The 15334-nt window shown below is 36.7% G+C and overlaps 1 protein-coding gene across 1 annotated transcript; it reads right to left on the bottom strand.

The window, feature by feature from the left end:
* Positions 1-3099: 3099 nt before the first annotated feature.
* On the bottom strand, positions 3100-15266 carry tm7sf2 (transmembrane 7 superfamily member 2). Its single transcript, XM_077546998.1, has 11 exons — positions 15183-15266; positions 14540-14622; positions 13749-13945; positions 12882-12936; positions 11519-11713; positions 10164-10267; positions 8731-8850; positions 6596-6764; positions 6438-6518; positions 6145-6267; positions 3100-3768 (listed from the first exon to the last, which is right to left on the bottom strand). The coding sequence occupies exons 2-11, from the start codon at positions 14610-14612 to the stop codon at positions 3608-3610; spliced, it is 1278 nt and encodes a 425-aa protein (XP_077403124.1). The 5' UTR covers positions 14613-14622; positions 15183-15266; the 3' UTR covers positions 3100-3607.
* Between the last annotated feature and the right edge of the window lie 68 nt (positions 15267-15334).

Here is a 15334-nt window from a genome sequence, read left to right as displayed (position 1 = left end):
TCCAAGTTTTGAATAAATTGATGTAAAAAATTTTTTTTTTTTAAATCAAATTATTTTAGTGACAGTTGCAAGCCTAAAATAAAATGTACATCTCAAAATAAAATTCCAACTACTTTCATGTTTTAAAATATTTTATTTCCAATGACAGTAACTCAGTGACCTTTATAATGCCTGATAAGACAAACAAGTTCCTTAAACCTCACAACACAGCAATTTTGTTAGCATTTTGCTACGTCAAGAAAAGCTACGCTGCGTAAACATACTTTTTGCCCGCCAAGAATGCTTCATGTCTTAACAGTGATACGACAGAAATCAACGCAGCAACAAGCGGATTTTTTTTTCCCCCTCTGACTGAAAAGGACATCTCATTCTCTACTGTCACCATGGAAACAAAATTGTATTAGACATTCCTGTTTGACTCCCTCCGAGGCTTTCACTCAAACGGTTCAAGTTCACCTGCCCGCCAGTGTTTCTTTTGCACATTTGCTACACGTTTATATGACTGAAGGTCTGCGCATAATAAGTCTCCATAAAAAGCACAACAACAATGCTTGCATGATGGCTTATTGCAGGGCACATATACATACACGCACACACACACGCGCACACACCAGATGCATCTGTTTCTCCCACGGCTCGCACTCTTTTCACGCTCGTCCTGGACTCTTCCTTTTTTTCATCACCCTCCACACCGCCATAACTGTCTCAACGCCTTTCCCCTCTCTCTTCCTACGTCTGTGCTCGCATAGACACGTTGCCATGGAAACTGGCTACAACCGCAGGGCTCGAAGCGGTAAGATTGGCACACACACACACACATGGACGCGCGCATACTGAATCGCTAATTCATCATTACACAAGGCAGTGTAGGACCTCGCATGTTATTCGGGATGTGCAATAATAATAAAAAAAAACAACATGCCGGATTGGAGTAAATTGTGAACCAAGGCACTCAAATGACAGAAGGTAAATGTTGACTTTAAATACATGCGAATTTGTTTTGCACAAATTGGTCCGACCATTTTTTTTTTCTTCAACAAAGTATGAAGGGATTACAAAAATAAAGAAATGTCCCAACAGCCACAAATCGACTACCGAGCACACCAAATTCCCTGCAGCACAAGGAGCAATGTAGCAGTGATCACCTGCAGCCAATGATGGCCAATCGTGGCGTATCATCACGAATCATTTGAGTCATCTGGTGTGCGTCTTGACCCCCGAGACCAATCGAACCTAGGTTAAGAACAATTTAACATTTCATCCCTCAGATAGCTCCTTTTTTTTTTTTAATTACTGGAATATCATGCTTTACATTTGTTTTTTTTAATCAATTCCACTGTTCTACGACTGTAAAATGGTAAATAATAGTCCACAATATAGCAAAGGATTTGAAAAATAAATGCACTGTAGACTAATAAATGTACATTCGAAAAATTTCTCCAGCCACCGAGCAGTCTCAGCATGTTTGTCATTAGCACTTTATGTATGAAAAGCAAGGCAAAAAATAGCTTGAGTGAGGTGTGGGCGAAGCCCGAGGCAAAGTGTGCTTAAGTGGGTGCGTGGAGGTGACAAATGAAGATGTCCATCAACTGAATGCACTCTCACCTCAATTTGCACGACTCACTGTGTGTGAAAGCAATAATATTTGCTGGCTTCATCCAATGGGATTCACAATCAGTAAGGGGAAATGAAATGTATGGCTTTTAATCAGATGCAAATGTGTGTAAATAGAATAGGGGGCTTTAGATCAACATACAACTGCAATGTCAATGTTTAGCAAATGCTTACTACTTTTTCTTCTTTAGGACTGAATTCAACTCAATAGAGGATCCATTTTGTATTATTATGAGAGGAGCTAATATATTCATAGCATGCCTTTTGGCCAAGGGAGGCAAGTGAGGCCGGGCCTCACTGGTGCCCCCTGCTAGACGTCTAAATGTTGAGTTAAAAAAAAAAAAAGAAAAAGCAAATTTACTTATGCACATTTATTTATGTTCCACTTATCGTGCTTTCTACTGATTTATTTTTCAATCCAACAATTGTAAATTACTTCCTCATTAAAAAAGGTGAATGTACGTATATCCTGTTTAAATACATGTGCAGTAGGCAAACCCTAGTTGGAAACCCTACTTTGGAACCCAAACCCTAATTTAAAACCCTTCTTTGGAACCCCAACCCTAGTTTGAAATCCTACTTTGGAACCCTAACCCTATTTTTAAACCCTACTTTGGAACCCAAACCCTAATTGAAAACCCTTCTTTGGAACCCTAACCCTAATTTAAAATTCTTCTTTGGAACCCTAACCCTATTTTAAAACCCTACTTTGGAACCCTAACCCTATTTTAAAACCCTAACCCTAGTTTGAAACCCTACTTTGGAACCCTAACCCTATTTTAAAACCCTACTTTGGAACCCTAACCCTAGTTTGAAACCCTATTTTGAAACCCTAACCCTATTTTAAAACCCTAACCCTGATTTGATACCCTACTTTGGAACCCAAACCCTAGTTGGAAACCCTACTTTGGAACCCAAACCCTAATTGAAAACCCTATTTTAAAACCCAGAAGCTAGTTGGAAACCCTACTTTGGAACCCAAACCCTAATTTGATACCTTACTTTGGAACCCTAACCCTATTTTAAAACCCTACTTTGGAACCCTAACCCTAGTTTAAAACCCTTCTTTGGAACCCTAACCCTATTTTTAAACCCTACTTTGGAACCCTAACCCTATTTTAAAACCCTACTTTGGAACCCTAACCCTAATTTGAAACCCTACTTTGGAACCCTAACCCTAATTTGAAACCCTACTTTGGAACCCTAACCCTATTTTAAAACCCTACTTTGGAACCCTAACCCTATTTTAAAACCATACTTTGGAACCCAAACCCTAGTTTGAAACCCTACTTTGGAACCCTAACCCTATTTTAAAAAATGTGAAAATACTAATCAGTAGTGATAGACAAATGAAGTTTCATGAAACACTTGTGATATTGTTTGACTCCTCTTGGCACTCTTGATTTAAATGGCCCAACTAGCTAGCTAGCTAAACAGCTAACCAGACAGTTACATCATTTCAATGATGATGCAAGATTTGAATGGTTCGGTGCTTTGTAAATGTTTATTTCACATACACTTACAAACGGGGCATGAAAAACATATACAGTACATCCTCATTTCATCAAAAAAAAAAAAAACTAACTAAAGAAATACAATAAAACTTTTCCTATAAAATATACTGTATGTTTATTAAAAGCCAATCGTATTTGCACATAAATATATACAAGAATTGTTAGAAAACTCATAAGTCCACTTTACCACTAATTTCAATAATTCTAAATTGATTGGTCAAACCATGAGTTGACAAAAAAATAAAATAAAAGAAACAAAAAACATAAAACCAGAGCAACACTTTTAAAAGAATTGGGTCAAAGTTGTAAATCAAATTTTTTTTATTTTTATTTTGTCCACTTGGCCTCTATTATAATGTGAGAAATTTAGCTAATCAATAAGTAACTGCATTTTCCTCCAAGATGTCAGCCATCGCATTCATGCATGAATGTGTTACGAAGAATAAAATAGTTTTGGTTGGAGTTGGAGCTTTTACTCTTCAGTAAATATAAGGGATGATCCTGTAGGGGACACGTCGACAATATGTGTCCCATGCAAGTCCATATTTGGCTCTACAGTGTTTCTCATCACGGGCCTCGCGGTGAATCAGCAAGACAGTGAAATATATCACATAGAAGTACGGCAGAAGATGTGAGACTCCTACCGAAAAAGAAGCAGATGGTGAAGAGGGAATGAGGATCATTATTTTTGTAAATCGCTGTATTGAACCTGCACATTTTCTTCTCCAGCTTAACAGTTGGGTGGGTGTCATCATTTACCACTTTGACATAAAAAAAAAAAAAAAAGGGTTTTCTTTTTTCTTTTCAATCGAACATCCATTTCGTTTGTTCGGTCAGGGGTTGTTCCGTCCACCAGTCGTCATTGTGCTCACATTCATATTTCTTCCTCCTCAACTTTTGTGCTTCTCAGTTACAAAAGCAGCGAAACAATGAGTCAAATCATGTTGATGTGTCAGCAGTAACAAAGGACTGACAGCCTCCATTTTTATGCGCGCTAGACAGGAACAATGAGACCAGACCTTCAACGCGTCTAGCATGAGTCGCAACAATTTATGTGATAATAGAAGGAAGTGAGGGTTGCGGGTTGCAAACTGCACTACTCCGTCATACGCAAAATCATCAATCACTGAAAGTAGGACTACGTGTCACTATTATGCAACTTTGTGTGGACCATCTTCTGCTGGGCAACTAAAATTGGGTTAGGAATCATAGAGATGGGCACATTTTATTGTTGATAATTTACCTTTATCATAAATTATGTGGGTTCTGCGTGATAATTATACTGTATATAGATATATACTGTCTACATATAGTAGAAAAAACAATTGTGAATATTTCTCTTTATTAAATATTTTCTTTCTCAGCCTGACCATGAATAAACCATTTAAATTTCACTCAATTTGGACAAGTCACATGACGTCAGGGATAGGACTGGCCACTTGATTATAATAATAATTTAAAAAAGAAACAGCCGAAAATATTTAAAAAAATATTTTTTTATTTTTATTTTATTTTTATTATTATTATTATTATATAATTTTTTTTTTTACAAACCCGACAGTGGATCCGGGAAAAATCCGAAGTGTGAAAATAAAATACAGTATGTTGTTATTTAACTCAATTTGGACAAGTCCCATGAAGTCAGGGATAGGACTGGCCACATGATTAACTCATTTAGTGCCAGTGACGGCTATAGACGTCAAAAATCCCCAAATTTAACTGGGCTGGCATTGATTGAGTTAATAATAAAAAAAATAAAAAAGAAAGAGCCGAAAATTTTAAAAAATATATTTATTTATTTATTTATTTTTACAAACCCGACAGTGGATCCGGGAAAAATCCGAAGTGTGAAAATAAAATACAGTATGTTGTTATTTAACTCAATTTGGACAAGTCACATGACGTCAGGGATAGGACTGGCCACATGATTAACTCATTTAGTGCCAGTGACGGCTATAGACGTAAAAAATCCCAAAATTTAACTGGGCTGGCATTGAATGAGTTAATAAAAAATAAAGAACGAGCAGAAAATTGAAAAAAATTGAAATTATTTATATAAAAAAAAAAAAATATTTATTTTTTTTACGAACCCAATCCGGATCCGGGAAAAACTAGGAAAAATCCAAAGTGTGAAAATAAAATACAGTATGTTGTTATTTAACTCAATTTGGACAAGTCACATGACGTCAGGGATAGGACTGGCCACTTGATTAACTCATTTAGTGCCAGTGACGGTTATAGACGTCAAAAATCCCAAAATTTAACTGGGCTGGCATTGAATGAGTTAATAATAAAAAAAAGAAAAAAGAAAGAGCCGAAAATTTTAAAAAATATATTTATTTATTTATTTATTTATTTATTTTTACAAACCCGACAGTGGATCCAGGAAAAATCCAAAGTGTGAAAATAAAATACAGTATGTTGTTATTTAACTCAATTTGGACAAGTCACATGACGTCAGGGATAGGACTGGCCACTTGATTAACTCATTTAGTGCCAGTGACGGCTATAGACGTAAAAAATCCCAAAATTTAACTGGGCTGGCATTGAATGAGTTAATAAAAAATTAAAAATAAAGAACAAGCAGAAAATTGAAAAAAAATTAAATTATTTATAAAAAATATATATATATATTATTTTATTTTTTTTTACGAACCCAATCCGGATCCGGGAAAAACTGGAAAAAATCCAAAATGTGAAAATAAAATACAGTATGTTGTTATTTTGTTGCTTCAAAAATGAAATCTATTAAAAGAACAATATGTTCGAATTGTGTCCCAATCTGAAATAGCAATTTTCCTCATAGATCTAGTTAGGAAGTGTGTGGTCCTATGTGCCCACCCCAGTAAAAAAAAAATAAAAAATGATGGCCCCCCTCCAGCATTTAAGTTACCCAACACTGCACTAAGTGCACTGCCAAGGCACTGTTAAAAACACCCAGCAGTGGCCAGAATGAAGTGAATACAAGTGAATATATCAAATATAAATGCACACACATATGATGGCGTGTTCTTACCACAAGGCAGAGACCAAGCCAAGGCCATGAGGAGATCGCCCAAGTAATTGGGATGACGAACGAGACCCCACCAACCAGACACCAGCAAACGCTTCCCTGTTGCTGTGGCGATAGTCTCCAGCCCTGCGAGGAGCCGTGGATAATGCAGGGAGAATGTCGCAATCACTTCAACTAATGAGGCATTTCACAATCACGCTGGCAGACGCCCCTGATGGATGCCTTCACTATATCATCGTATTCCACTGACAAGAAAAGAAACCTTTGAATATGAATGCTGATGAATGAATACTGACCTGCAACACTCGGATGTGTGGGGTTTCTCCTGAATTGATTCTTCTGTGAGTTGGATTTTCGAAAAATACAATATCCGATACCTAAGGCGGATGGATGGAGAGTATCTTAAGAACGGAAAAACAACATGTTGTAAAATTGAGGATAAGTAGGTGGTTACCATTTAAAGTTATTATAGCTGCAACTCCCAACGGGCTGAGAGCTTGAGGATGTTCAACCAGAAAAGCCGCCTGCAGGCTGTATGTGAAAGGAACCCAAGTCAGGTCACCGAAGACCAGCATGAAGCCAAAACCGTCATGCACAATGTCCATCGTGGTCAAAACGGCCTCCTGGTAAGAATGAACAAATAGATGACGCTTATGAGATTAACCGTGAATTCCAGACTGTAAACCTTCTTTTTATTGTTCTTTACTTCAAGCCCTATTGGGGCAAATCCACTTGCATCATGATTCTTGGTGACTGTTCAAATTGTTAGCAAGGTAAGAGAAGTTCTACACTCTAAAAAGAGAATTGTTGAACCAATTTAAGATTATAAATTGAATTGTTGACCAATTCAAATATATATATGAAGGTTAATTTAATTGAATTTAATCCAATCGTATGTTACCACTTGAAGCAATTTTTTTTTTTTTTAATTGGTCAACAATTCTCTTTTTAAACTTAAGTTGGTTCAACAATTCTCTTTTTAGAGTGAATATGTCTGGACACAAGAAATCCCAATCTATCAAATTACTAGGGATGGGCGAGTACCAATACCAACTCTGCCAATGCCAGCCACTGATACAAAAATAAATATATATACATAAAACAAAAAACTAAAAATCTGGCATTGAGTAAGCCCTCCTTGGCAGTAGTTGGCGCTATACTGAGGCAGTTTGATAGATTGGCGAATCATCATCTGCGTCAGAAAAAAATATCTTGCTTCACGCTTTTTTTGTCGTTACTTTTACGTATCAAACGTTCTAGAAGTACTCGGTATTGGTGAATACTCAAAGAGTGAACACTTGTACTGGTATCGGTCTGAAAAAATGTGGTATCAAACATCCCCAACATATTACTATGCAGTTAATACTTCACTTTTTGAGTTTGCGTGGAGAGAATCGGGTACCAAAAAATATACAGCACATTAGGGGTGTGGCAAAAAAATCGATTCTCATAAGAATTGCGTTTCTCATTTAGTATGATTCAAAATCTTTTTTAAATGTCCCGAAATCAATTTTATTTAAATTATTTTATACCGTCTTGCCTTTGTCTGTGTGCGCCTTTATTTGGAGCACTGTTCGTGTTGTACCCGATTTGGCCACTGAGGGGCAGTGTGGCTCCACGCAGTCTATTACACTGTTAAGTTGTAGCCACATTAGAGAGTAGAAGGTAAAAGTCACGATCAAGTTATTCCAATAAAAGTTTTTTTCCCAGCGTGGAGCCGTTCTTTTGAGTGATAAAAGTGCCGCGATATAGCGCGCTAATTAGCATTAGCGAGTCAGACTGGAGTAGATAGATCATTACAATTCCTTGCATATCTATAGATTGAAGCAAAGTGGTGGAGGTAGTGCAGCCATGGACGGCGCTGTTGGATAGCCAAAAATAAAGCGCAAAAATCGGCATAACAAAAACAAAGAGGCGCCACCATGTGGCGCGGTTCCATACTACGGATTGTTACAAAGTCATCCAATTTATTTACATTCAAAAAATCTCATGCCTCATGACTAAATAAAAATGTCATAAAAAAGTAAGAATACTAAATTATAAGGGTGTGCCAAAAAAATCGATCCTCATTTAGTACAATTCAGAATCAATTTTAAAGGTCCCAAAATCGATTTTATTTCAATTATTTTATACCGTCTTCCCTTTGTCTGTATGCCTTTTATTTGGAGTGTTTATGTTGTACCAGATTTGGCCACTTAGGGGCAGTGTGGGAAAAAGTCACGATCAAGTTATTCCAATAAAAGTTTTTTTCCCAGCGTGGAGCCGTTCTTTTGAGTGCTAAAAATGCCGCGAGTAGCGCGCTAATTAGCATTAGCGAGTCTGACTGGGGTAGATCATTACAATTCCTTGCATATCTATAGATTGAAGCAAAAATAATTGGCCATCAGTGTGTTAATTTCGAGTAACTAAGGTAATTTTAGAACAAAAAAAAATATTTTTGTGTAAAAATCCCATTCTAACAACGTGGAAACCTTTCATTAATTTAGTGGATGCGTCTTATGTTCAGGTGCGCCCAATAGTCTGGAAATTGCGATACTTGGCTAAACCTACAAATCATATTCTAAGTAATTATGCGGTTGGACATCCCACCTCGTTCCACAGAGCATCAGCCACGTACAGCAACTGAAAACTGTTGACCAGGATCATGGCGAGTGAAGGGGAGCCTCGAAGTTCCACTTCTTGCATCAGCATACCAAAGTTTACCACCACCTGAAAGAAAAGCACATGATGTGGGATTTCGACGATGATGAATTTCGGTCTGTATTTCCAGATGAGCATGCAACATACATCGATTATTATCGCAATATTCAATAACGGTAGCAGCAAAATTTGAAGGAACGGTGGCACTTCTATTGTATTCTAATCTGTTGCAAGGAGTGTGAATAGTGAACGTGTTTGGGCACCGAATGAGTGTTTTTTTATTCTCACACACACACACACAAAAAGTGCATGTTTTATAATTTATTCATCGACGCCCTGAATTTAAATCAACTTATTTGAGAGCTCTCCCCGCAAAGATCGGATCTTTATCAGCCGAGTAGGCCGAAAAGAGCAAAATCTAGAATGACCTCACACGAACGTCACGTGACCTCAGTTATCATGTCTATATTCTTGATTCCTTTCCAGGTGAGGAGAAACAAAGCCGTGTGTTCATTGCATTGTTTTGTTTTCAAATTTTCACTCCCAAAATTGTAAACAATACGATTAGCGTATCTCAAATGAAGCGAGTTTGTGATTCTTACATGAACTGCACATGACTCTCGCAGAAAAATGCATCCCGGACCAAACAATATCATATATTGATGTTCCATCTGTTCCGTGTCACGCTTATGTTTGCATCACGTGCTGAGACAAAGAGGTTAATTTGCATAATTAACCGGTCATTTGAATAAGCTACGAATATCAACATATTTTATAGTTATTAGTCAGTGAAAAGTACTAAGATATGGCAAGGAAAAGATGCTGTCGAATAAATGTCAAGACATTCAAACCAAAATCTCCCACACACAGTTAGTTGGGTGGGAGGTTTTTGTGTTCTCTCCTACACAACTCACTCTAAAATGATCAAATGGGCAAAGCCTTTACTGTTTTGACTGTAAACACAAAAAAGTGAAAATAGATGTCACTTAATAAAAGGTATCATTACATACAGAATGGGTGAACCGATGCTTTGTGTCCAAACAAATGCGGATACTCAACTTTTTTTTTTTTTTCATGATTATTGGTAATTCACAGAAAGATTTTAGAGGGTACTTCAAAAATATTCCACATTTATCAAAAGGTCAGGAGGGTGAGAATTCATTTTGTGATTCTGTCAGTGTAAGCTTAAAAAAATATATATGTTGAACAACATCGCCACCTAATGGCCGTAACTTCAAAGACAGCACTCGGTTACATACTTTGACACAATATTCAGTGTGCGCCTCACAAGAAATGTTAACTTGAAATAATGTTTTGATGTAAATAATGGCTTTGATGATAAATAACAAAGATGACAAGTTGTTCTCTAAAGTTCTACTTACCCAGCCAATCAGACCTGGTCTGAGTTCACAGAAATATTTCAGGTCAAAATGACCTATACGAGGGTTTAGCTCCCGACCAATGAAGAAGTCATACAGAGGATTTCCTTAAAAAAAAATAAAAAAATACAAAAGTACGGTAAAACTGTAATCTGTGAAATGAAAATTAATTTCTTTCAGGCCAATGTCAATGAACGTGACCAAATTAAACTCATTCACTACCATTGACGGCATACTATAGACGTCAAAAACTCATTTGAACAATTTCTAGTAGTTAAATTTTTTCCCCACTTTTGTTAACAAGAGTATGGAAACCTAGAATTTTTTTATTATTATTGTTCATTTAGAACAGATATAAAATTTGTGATTAATTGTGAGTTAACTAGTGAAGTTATGCGATTAATTATGATTAAAAAATGTAATCGCCTGATGCCCCTAATTTTTTTTATAATCTTTTGTTTTTTTCTTTAAAAAAAGAAAAGATAATTAAAAATTAGGGGCATATTTTTTTCCGTAATTAATCGCATGACTTCACTAGTTAACTCACAATTAATCACACATTTTATATCTGTTCTAAACGTACAATATTTTTTTTTCTAGGTTTTCATACTCTTGTTAACAAAAGTGGGGGAAAAAAATGCTAAACTAATAGAAATAGTTCAAATGAATTTTTGACGTCTATAGCCGTCAATGGCAGCGAATGAGTTAATTGTCTAGCTATGTGCATTCAAACATACCTCCACAATAATGTATCCTTAGAATATTTCTCAGACAATTATGTAAATCTAATGATTGAAAATGTTGATACAATTTGCCCCCCCCCCATATTTAATCAATGTTACAAAAGGCCAAAACTAAATGTCCTACATGTCTCGGATTCAAATGCATTCCAACAACATCCAGAAAAGGAGCATGGATCTATTACGTTAGCTCAAAGTTATTCTTTGCATGTTATAAAAGGCACATACTTGAAAAAAAGCTCTTCTTTGTTTTGTGTAATATTTATAATAAGGCACAGTGAGGCATGTCTTTGACAAGCTGCGCATTTCAGCCAGCAGTGGTTAAATCAGACCACTCGACTCTCTTCAATTTCAAAATTCTAAAGTGGAGCTGATGTGTACAGGTAAGCGGGTCATCTTCTTGTGTGCGAGTGCCTGAAGCCTACTGGCTGCAAACTGTTCCCCTGCGAGGACATTTTGCTGCCTCTCGACAACAACTTTATATCTCCCATCTCTACCACTTAGCCACGGGAACGTCCGAACCCTTCAGCACAGAGCGTAACGAATAAAAGTACATTCGCATGGAGGGCTGCTCTTAGACGGCCCGTGCCTTTTAAATGATGAAGCTTCGTTTCTCACCTGTGTTGCCCCCCAAAGCAAGCGCGTGAGCAGGCGCCCAAAAGGAACAAATATAGAGGTAGACGGAGAGCATGAAGGACGCTCCTGTTGCACACACAGCCAGAGGCAACATCAGCTGGAACAGATGGCCCAAAGGAGCCTCGAACATCAGAAGCAACATCAGCAATGCGCCGCTGATGCACAAGCTATGGAAACCTGCAGGGGGAGAAACAAACATTCGAAATGTTGTTGGCCGAGAGGGGAAATCCTAAACTCGTCGGTAGGAGGTCGTAATGTAAATAAGATGAACTCTGGAATGAAGTGCAGATTAAAAGATGCATCAAGGAACATATAGGCTTACAGTATCGTCTCGGAGATTCCTGTGAGTTTGTTTCGCCGCCCACAGTCCAAAAGCATACGGTACATGCTAGCTTAACTCATTTGCTGCCAATGACGACTATAAACGTCAACCAAAATAAAATTCAACTATTTCTATTATATCATTTTTTTCCCCACTTTTGTTAACAAGAATATAAAAACCTAGATTTGTTTTTTTACTGTACATTTAGAACAGATATGAAATTTGTGATTAATCGCGAGTTAACTAGTGAAGTCATGAGCGTAATTACGATTAAAAACTTTAATCACCTGACGCCCCAAATTTTTTACATTTTCTTTCCTTTAAAAAAAAAAATCATTCACTGCCGTTGACGGCTATAAACGTCAAAAAATTATTTTAACTATTTCTATTAGTTTAACATATTTTTTTCACTTTTGTTAACAAGAGTATGAAAACCTAGAATTTTTTTATTGTACATTTAGAACAGATATAAAATGTGTGATTAATTACATTTTTTTTAAATGACTGCCTATTTATCCCTAATTTTTAAGAATCTTTTTTTAAAAATGAATTTATGGCAGTGAATGAGTTAATAGAGGACTTTAAGATGACCAAATGTGTGATTCTGAGAAGAGATGGGCAAGTGATATCCGGCATTTCAAGTTATCGGTACTCGCGACGGGGGCCGATACCAGTAGTGGCAGCTATCTTGTGGCCGTTTTATGATCAGGAACATAAGGCACACATTGACAGATGCCCATGAATAATTTACCTAAACTTATTTTATTGTGTGTCCTATACAAAATATGTAATTTATGAACAAATGGAAAAAAATATTACAGAAACATCTTTAAAATTTGTCATTGTTTTTTTTTTTTGTGGAGGGGGGGGGGGGATATTATGTCTCAAAAATACTACTGGAATCGGTACTTGCTATCGTTATAAGTGACTACTAAAGAGTAGATTGTCTGTCTAGTACAAAAAAAAAAAAAATAGATGGATGGATGCACCAAAATTGCCACAAAAATAAATAAATAAACGTACCGTTTATGGGATACTTGAGACGTGTTCCATCCCTCAACACTAATCCCTCAGAAACCTGCAGAGACATTTTAAACATTGTTAACAATTTACTAGGAAATCATTTGTTATACCCGACTTCTAAACTACGACATTAGGTATGCCGGCACAAAGATGATTTCGTAATTTTGCTATGCACTGCCCAATACTGAATTTAATTGATATTTCATCTTATTGAACTGCACAGTAGTACAAAATATTAGAAATAGCTCTCAGTATGAAACTGTGAAGTTCTGCACTGCTGCAATCCCCAATGACGAAAATAATGTTACGTAATACCGTAATAAATAATAGAATCTAATATAACTACATAAACTTGTTAGAAACCTAATAATATTCATTGTCATTATGATTATTATTATTTTATTTTTTGCATTAGAGGCTAAATAGTTTTAAGTTGGAATGGTTTGAATCGGGCAAAATTTTTTAGAAATTAAAGGAGAGAAAAAAATTAAAAATCGTAATAATCAGTGTGAAAATTTAGAATTTTTGGTAAGTATTGTGAGTTGAAGCTGAATGATTTAAATTTCAAATAGGAACCATTCAAATCTGTTAAATTGAATGTGCCATTGGCAATTATGCCAATTAATGGTGAATTTTGTGTCACTTGTATAATGTAGCTATCATCTTGACATTCAAAATACAAACAGATCCCCCCCCCCCCACACACACACCCCCACCCCCACACTCATGCTCAAATAGTAGTTTTCTCATTTACGCACAGTTGAAAGTATCACCAGTCCCTATACCATACGAGTAGCAGCAGCTGGACTAACCACTGCTACATGATTGTATCACCTGTGATTGTAAACATTTGTAATGAACTTGTACCTTTCCAACTGGCAGCAAATAGAGGAAAGCATGCAAAGCTATCCAGCCTAGCAGGAGGAGGGGAGCCAAAGGGTCCCAAAGCTGGTCGAGTGAGGGCAAAGGCGGCGGCCACTGGAGCAGAGCTGCGTCAGGAGATCGACTCACGCAAATCAGGAAAAGCACCGTCAATGGCAGGAAGACGGGAATGCAAACGGCCCCTGGCGATGGAATACAAATGCAAGCAGACAGTATTTGAGAAGTGATGTCGTACTGTAAATAATTCACGCATCAACGGTTCAGCTCAGTTATGTTACATTTTGAAGTCTGTGAAATGTGGAGCTGACACATTCAAAGCTTGTTTTTTATTTCTAAAATGATTAAATCTGACACTCAGTTCAATAGAAAAACTAAAGTCCCACGCGCACAGTTGCTGTGAGGGCTTTGCTCTTTTTTATGTAATAAAAGTATTCTGTTGAACATTTTTTGATTTTTAAAATGAAAGTGTTTGTTTAAAATTAGAAAGAACATCCAACATTTTTTTTTAAAGACTAGTGGTTCGGAAATCTGCCTCTCAGTCAAGATTGTCACTGTACTGTATGTCCTCTGTGATAGCATGGCGACATATCCAAGCGTGTACCCAAAGTATATAATCCAGCTCACCTGCGACTTTAATGGAGGACAAGCTCCTTAATGGATGCCTTTCAAAAGATTGCTAAACCACATCAATATTTACATTTGAAAATACTCCCCAAAATAAATAAGCAGTGGCAGTGCCAAGATGCTGGCAGGAAGAGCAGGTGGAAGTGACTCACCAAGGGTTCCTCCAAATTCCCTCTCTGTGTTCTGGGGAGCCTTGCCATTTGGTGCTTGACTCTTTGACCTCATTATTAGTATGCTGCAAAAACAAGATTAGAAGTTATGATGAATGTTTTATTTTATTTTAAATATAATTAACCCTGAAATTCTTAATGGGAATATAACGTATAGGTAAGATAACCACAGTGTGTAACCTTTCTTTCAGCTTTATTTTTGTATTTATCTACTCGATTATTCTGCAGTTACATAGATAGATAGATAAATTGTATTTATTAAAAAAAAAAAAATTTTTAAATCCTGTTCAAAGATAATACAGTAATGCCCACTTTTGATTGGCAATGTAGGAGAAATACTATTGTTTTTACTGGTGAGATTATAGAATTCAATATCCTTGGGTTGGACGTTTGGATGTCATTAGAGTCAGCTATATGTTTTTATCTCAGCATGACAAAAGTAAATCGTTAGTTATCATTAGACGCAGTTAACAAAAAGACAGATACATGTCTATAGCTAAAACTGAACAAAAATTAGTGTCAAATTACCGCCATTTACTAGTTTTTCTTTAGCTCTTCTCTTGGCTTAAACTAGTTAACTATACAATGATCTTAACACGCTTGAAAACAATAAAAAGTTAGGTACCTGACTGACGTAGTGTACGTAGACGTACATCCAAGAGAAAGAGCAGCGCTCAAGCAGCCTTCAAATAGACCCGCCCCCTCAACGTGTTTCGCAGACGCAAACGATAGCTCAGCCAATCATATTGCTCAAAAGAATCTGAAGAGGGCGGGGAC

Source organism: Vanacampus margaritifer, chromosome 16 (genome assembly GCF_051991255.1).
Source record: "Vanacampus margaritifer isolate UIUO_Vmar chromosome 16, RoL_Vmar_1.0, whole genome shotgun sequence".
NCBI lineage: Eukaryota > Metazoa > Chordata > Actinopteri > Syngnathiformes > Syngnathidae > Vanacampus > Vanacampus margaritifer.
Note: the sequence above shows the minus strand (reverse complement) of the source record. Positions and strands in the feature narration are given on the sequence as shown.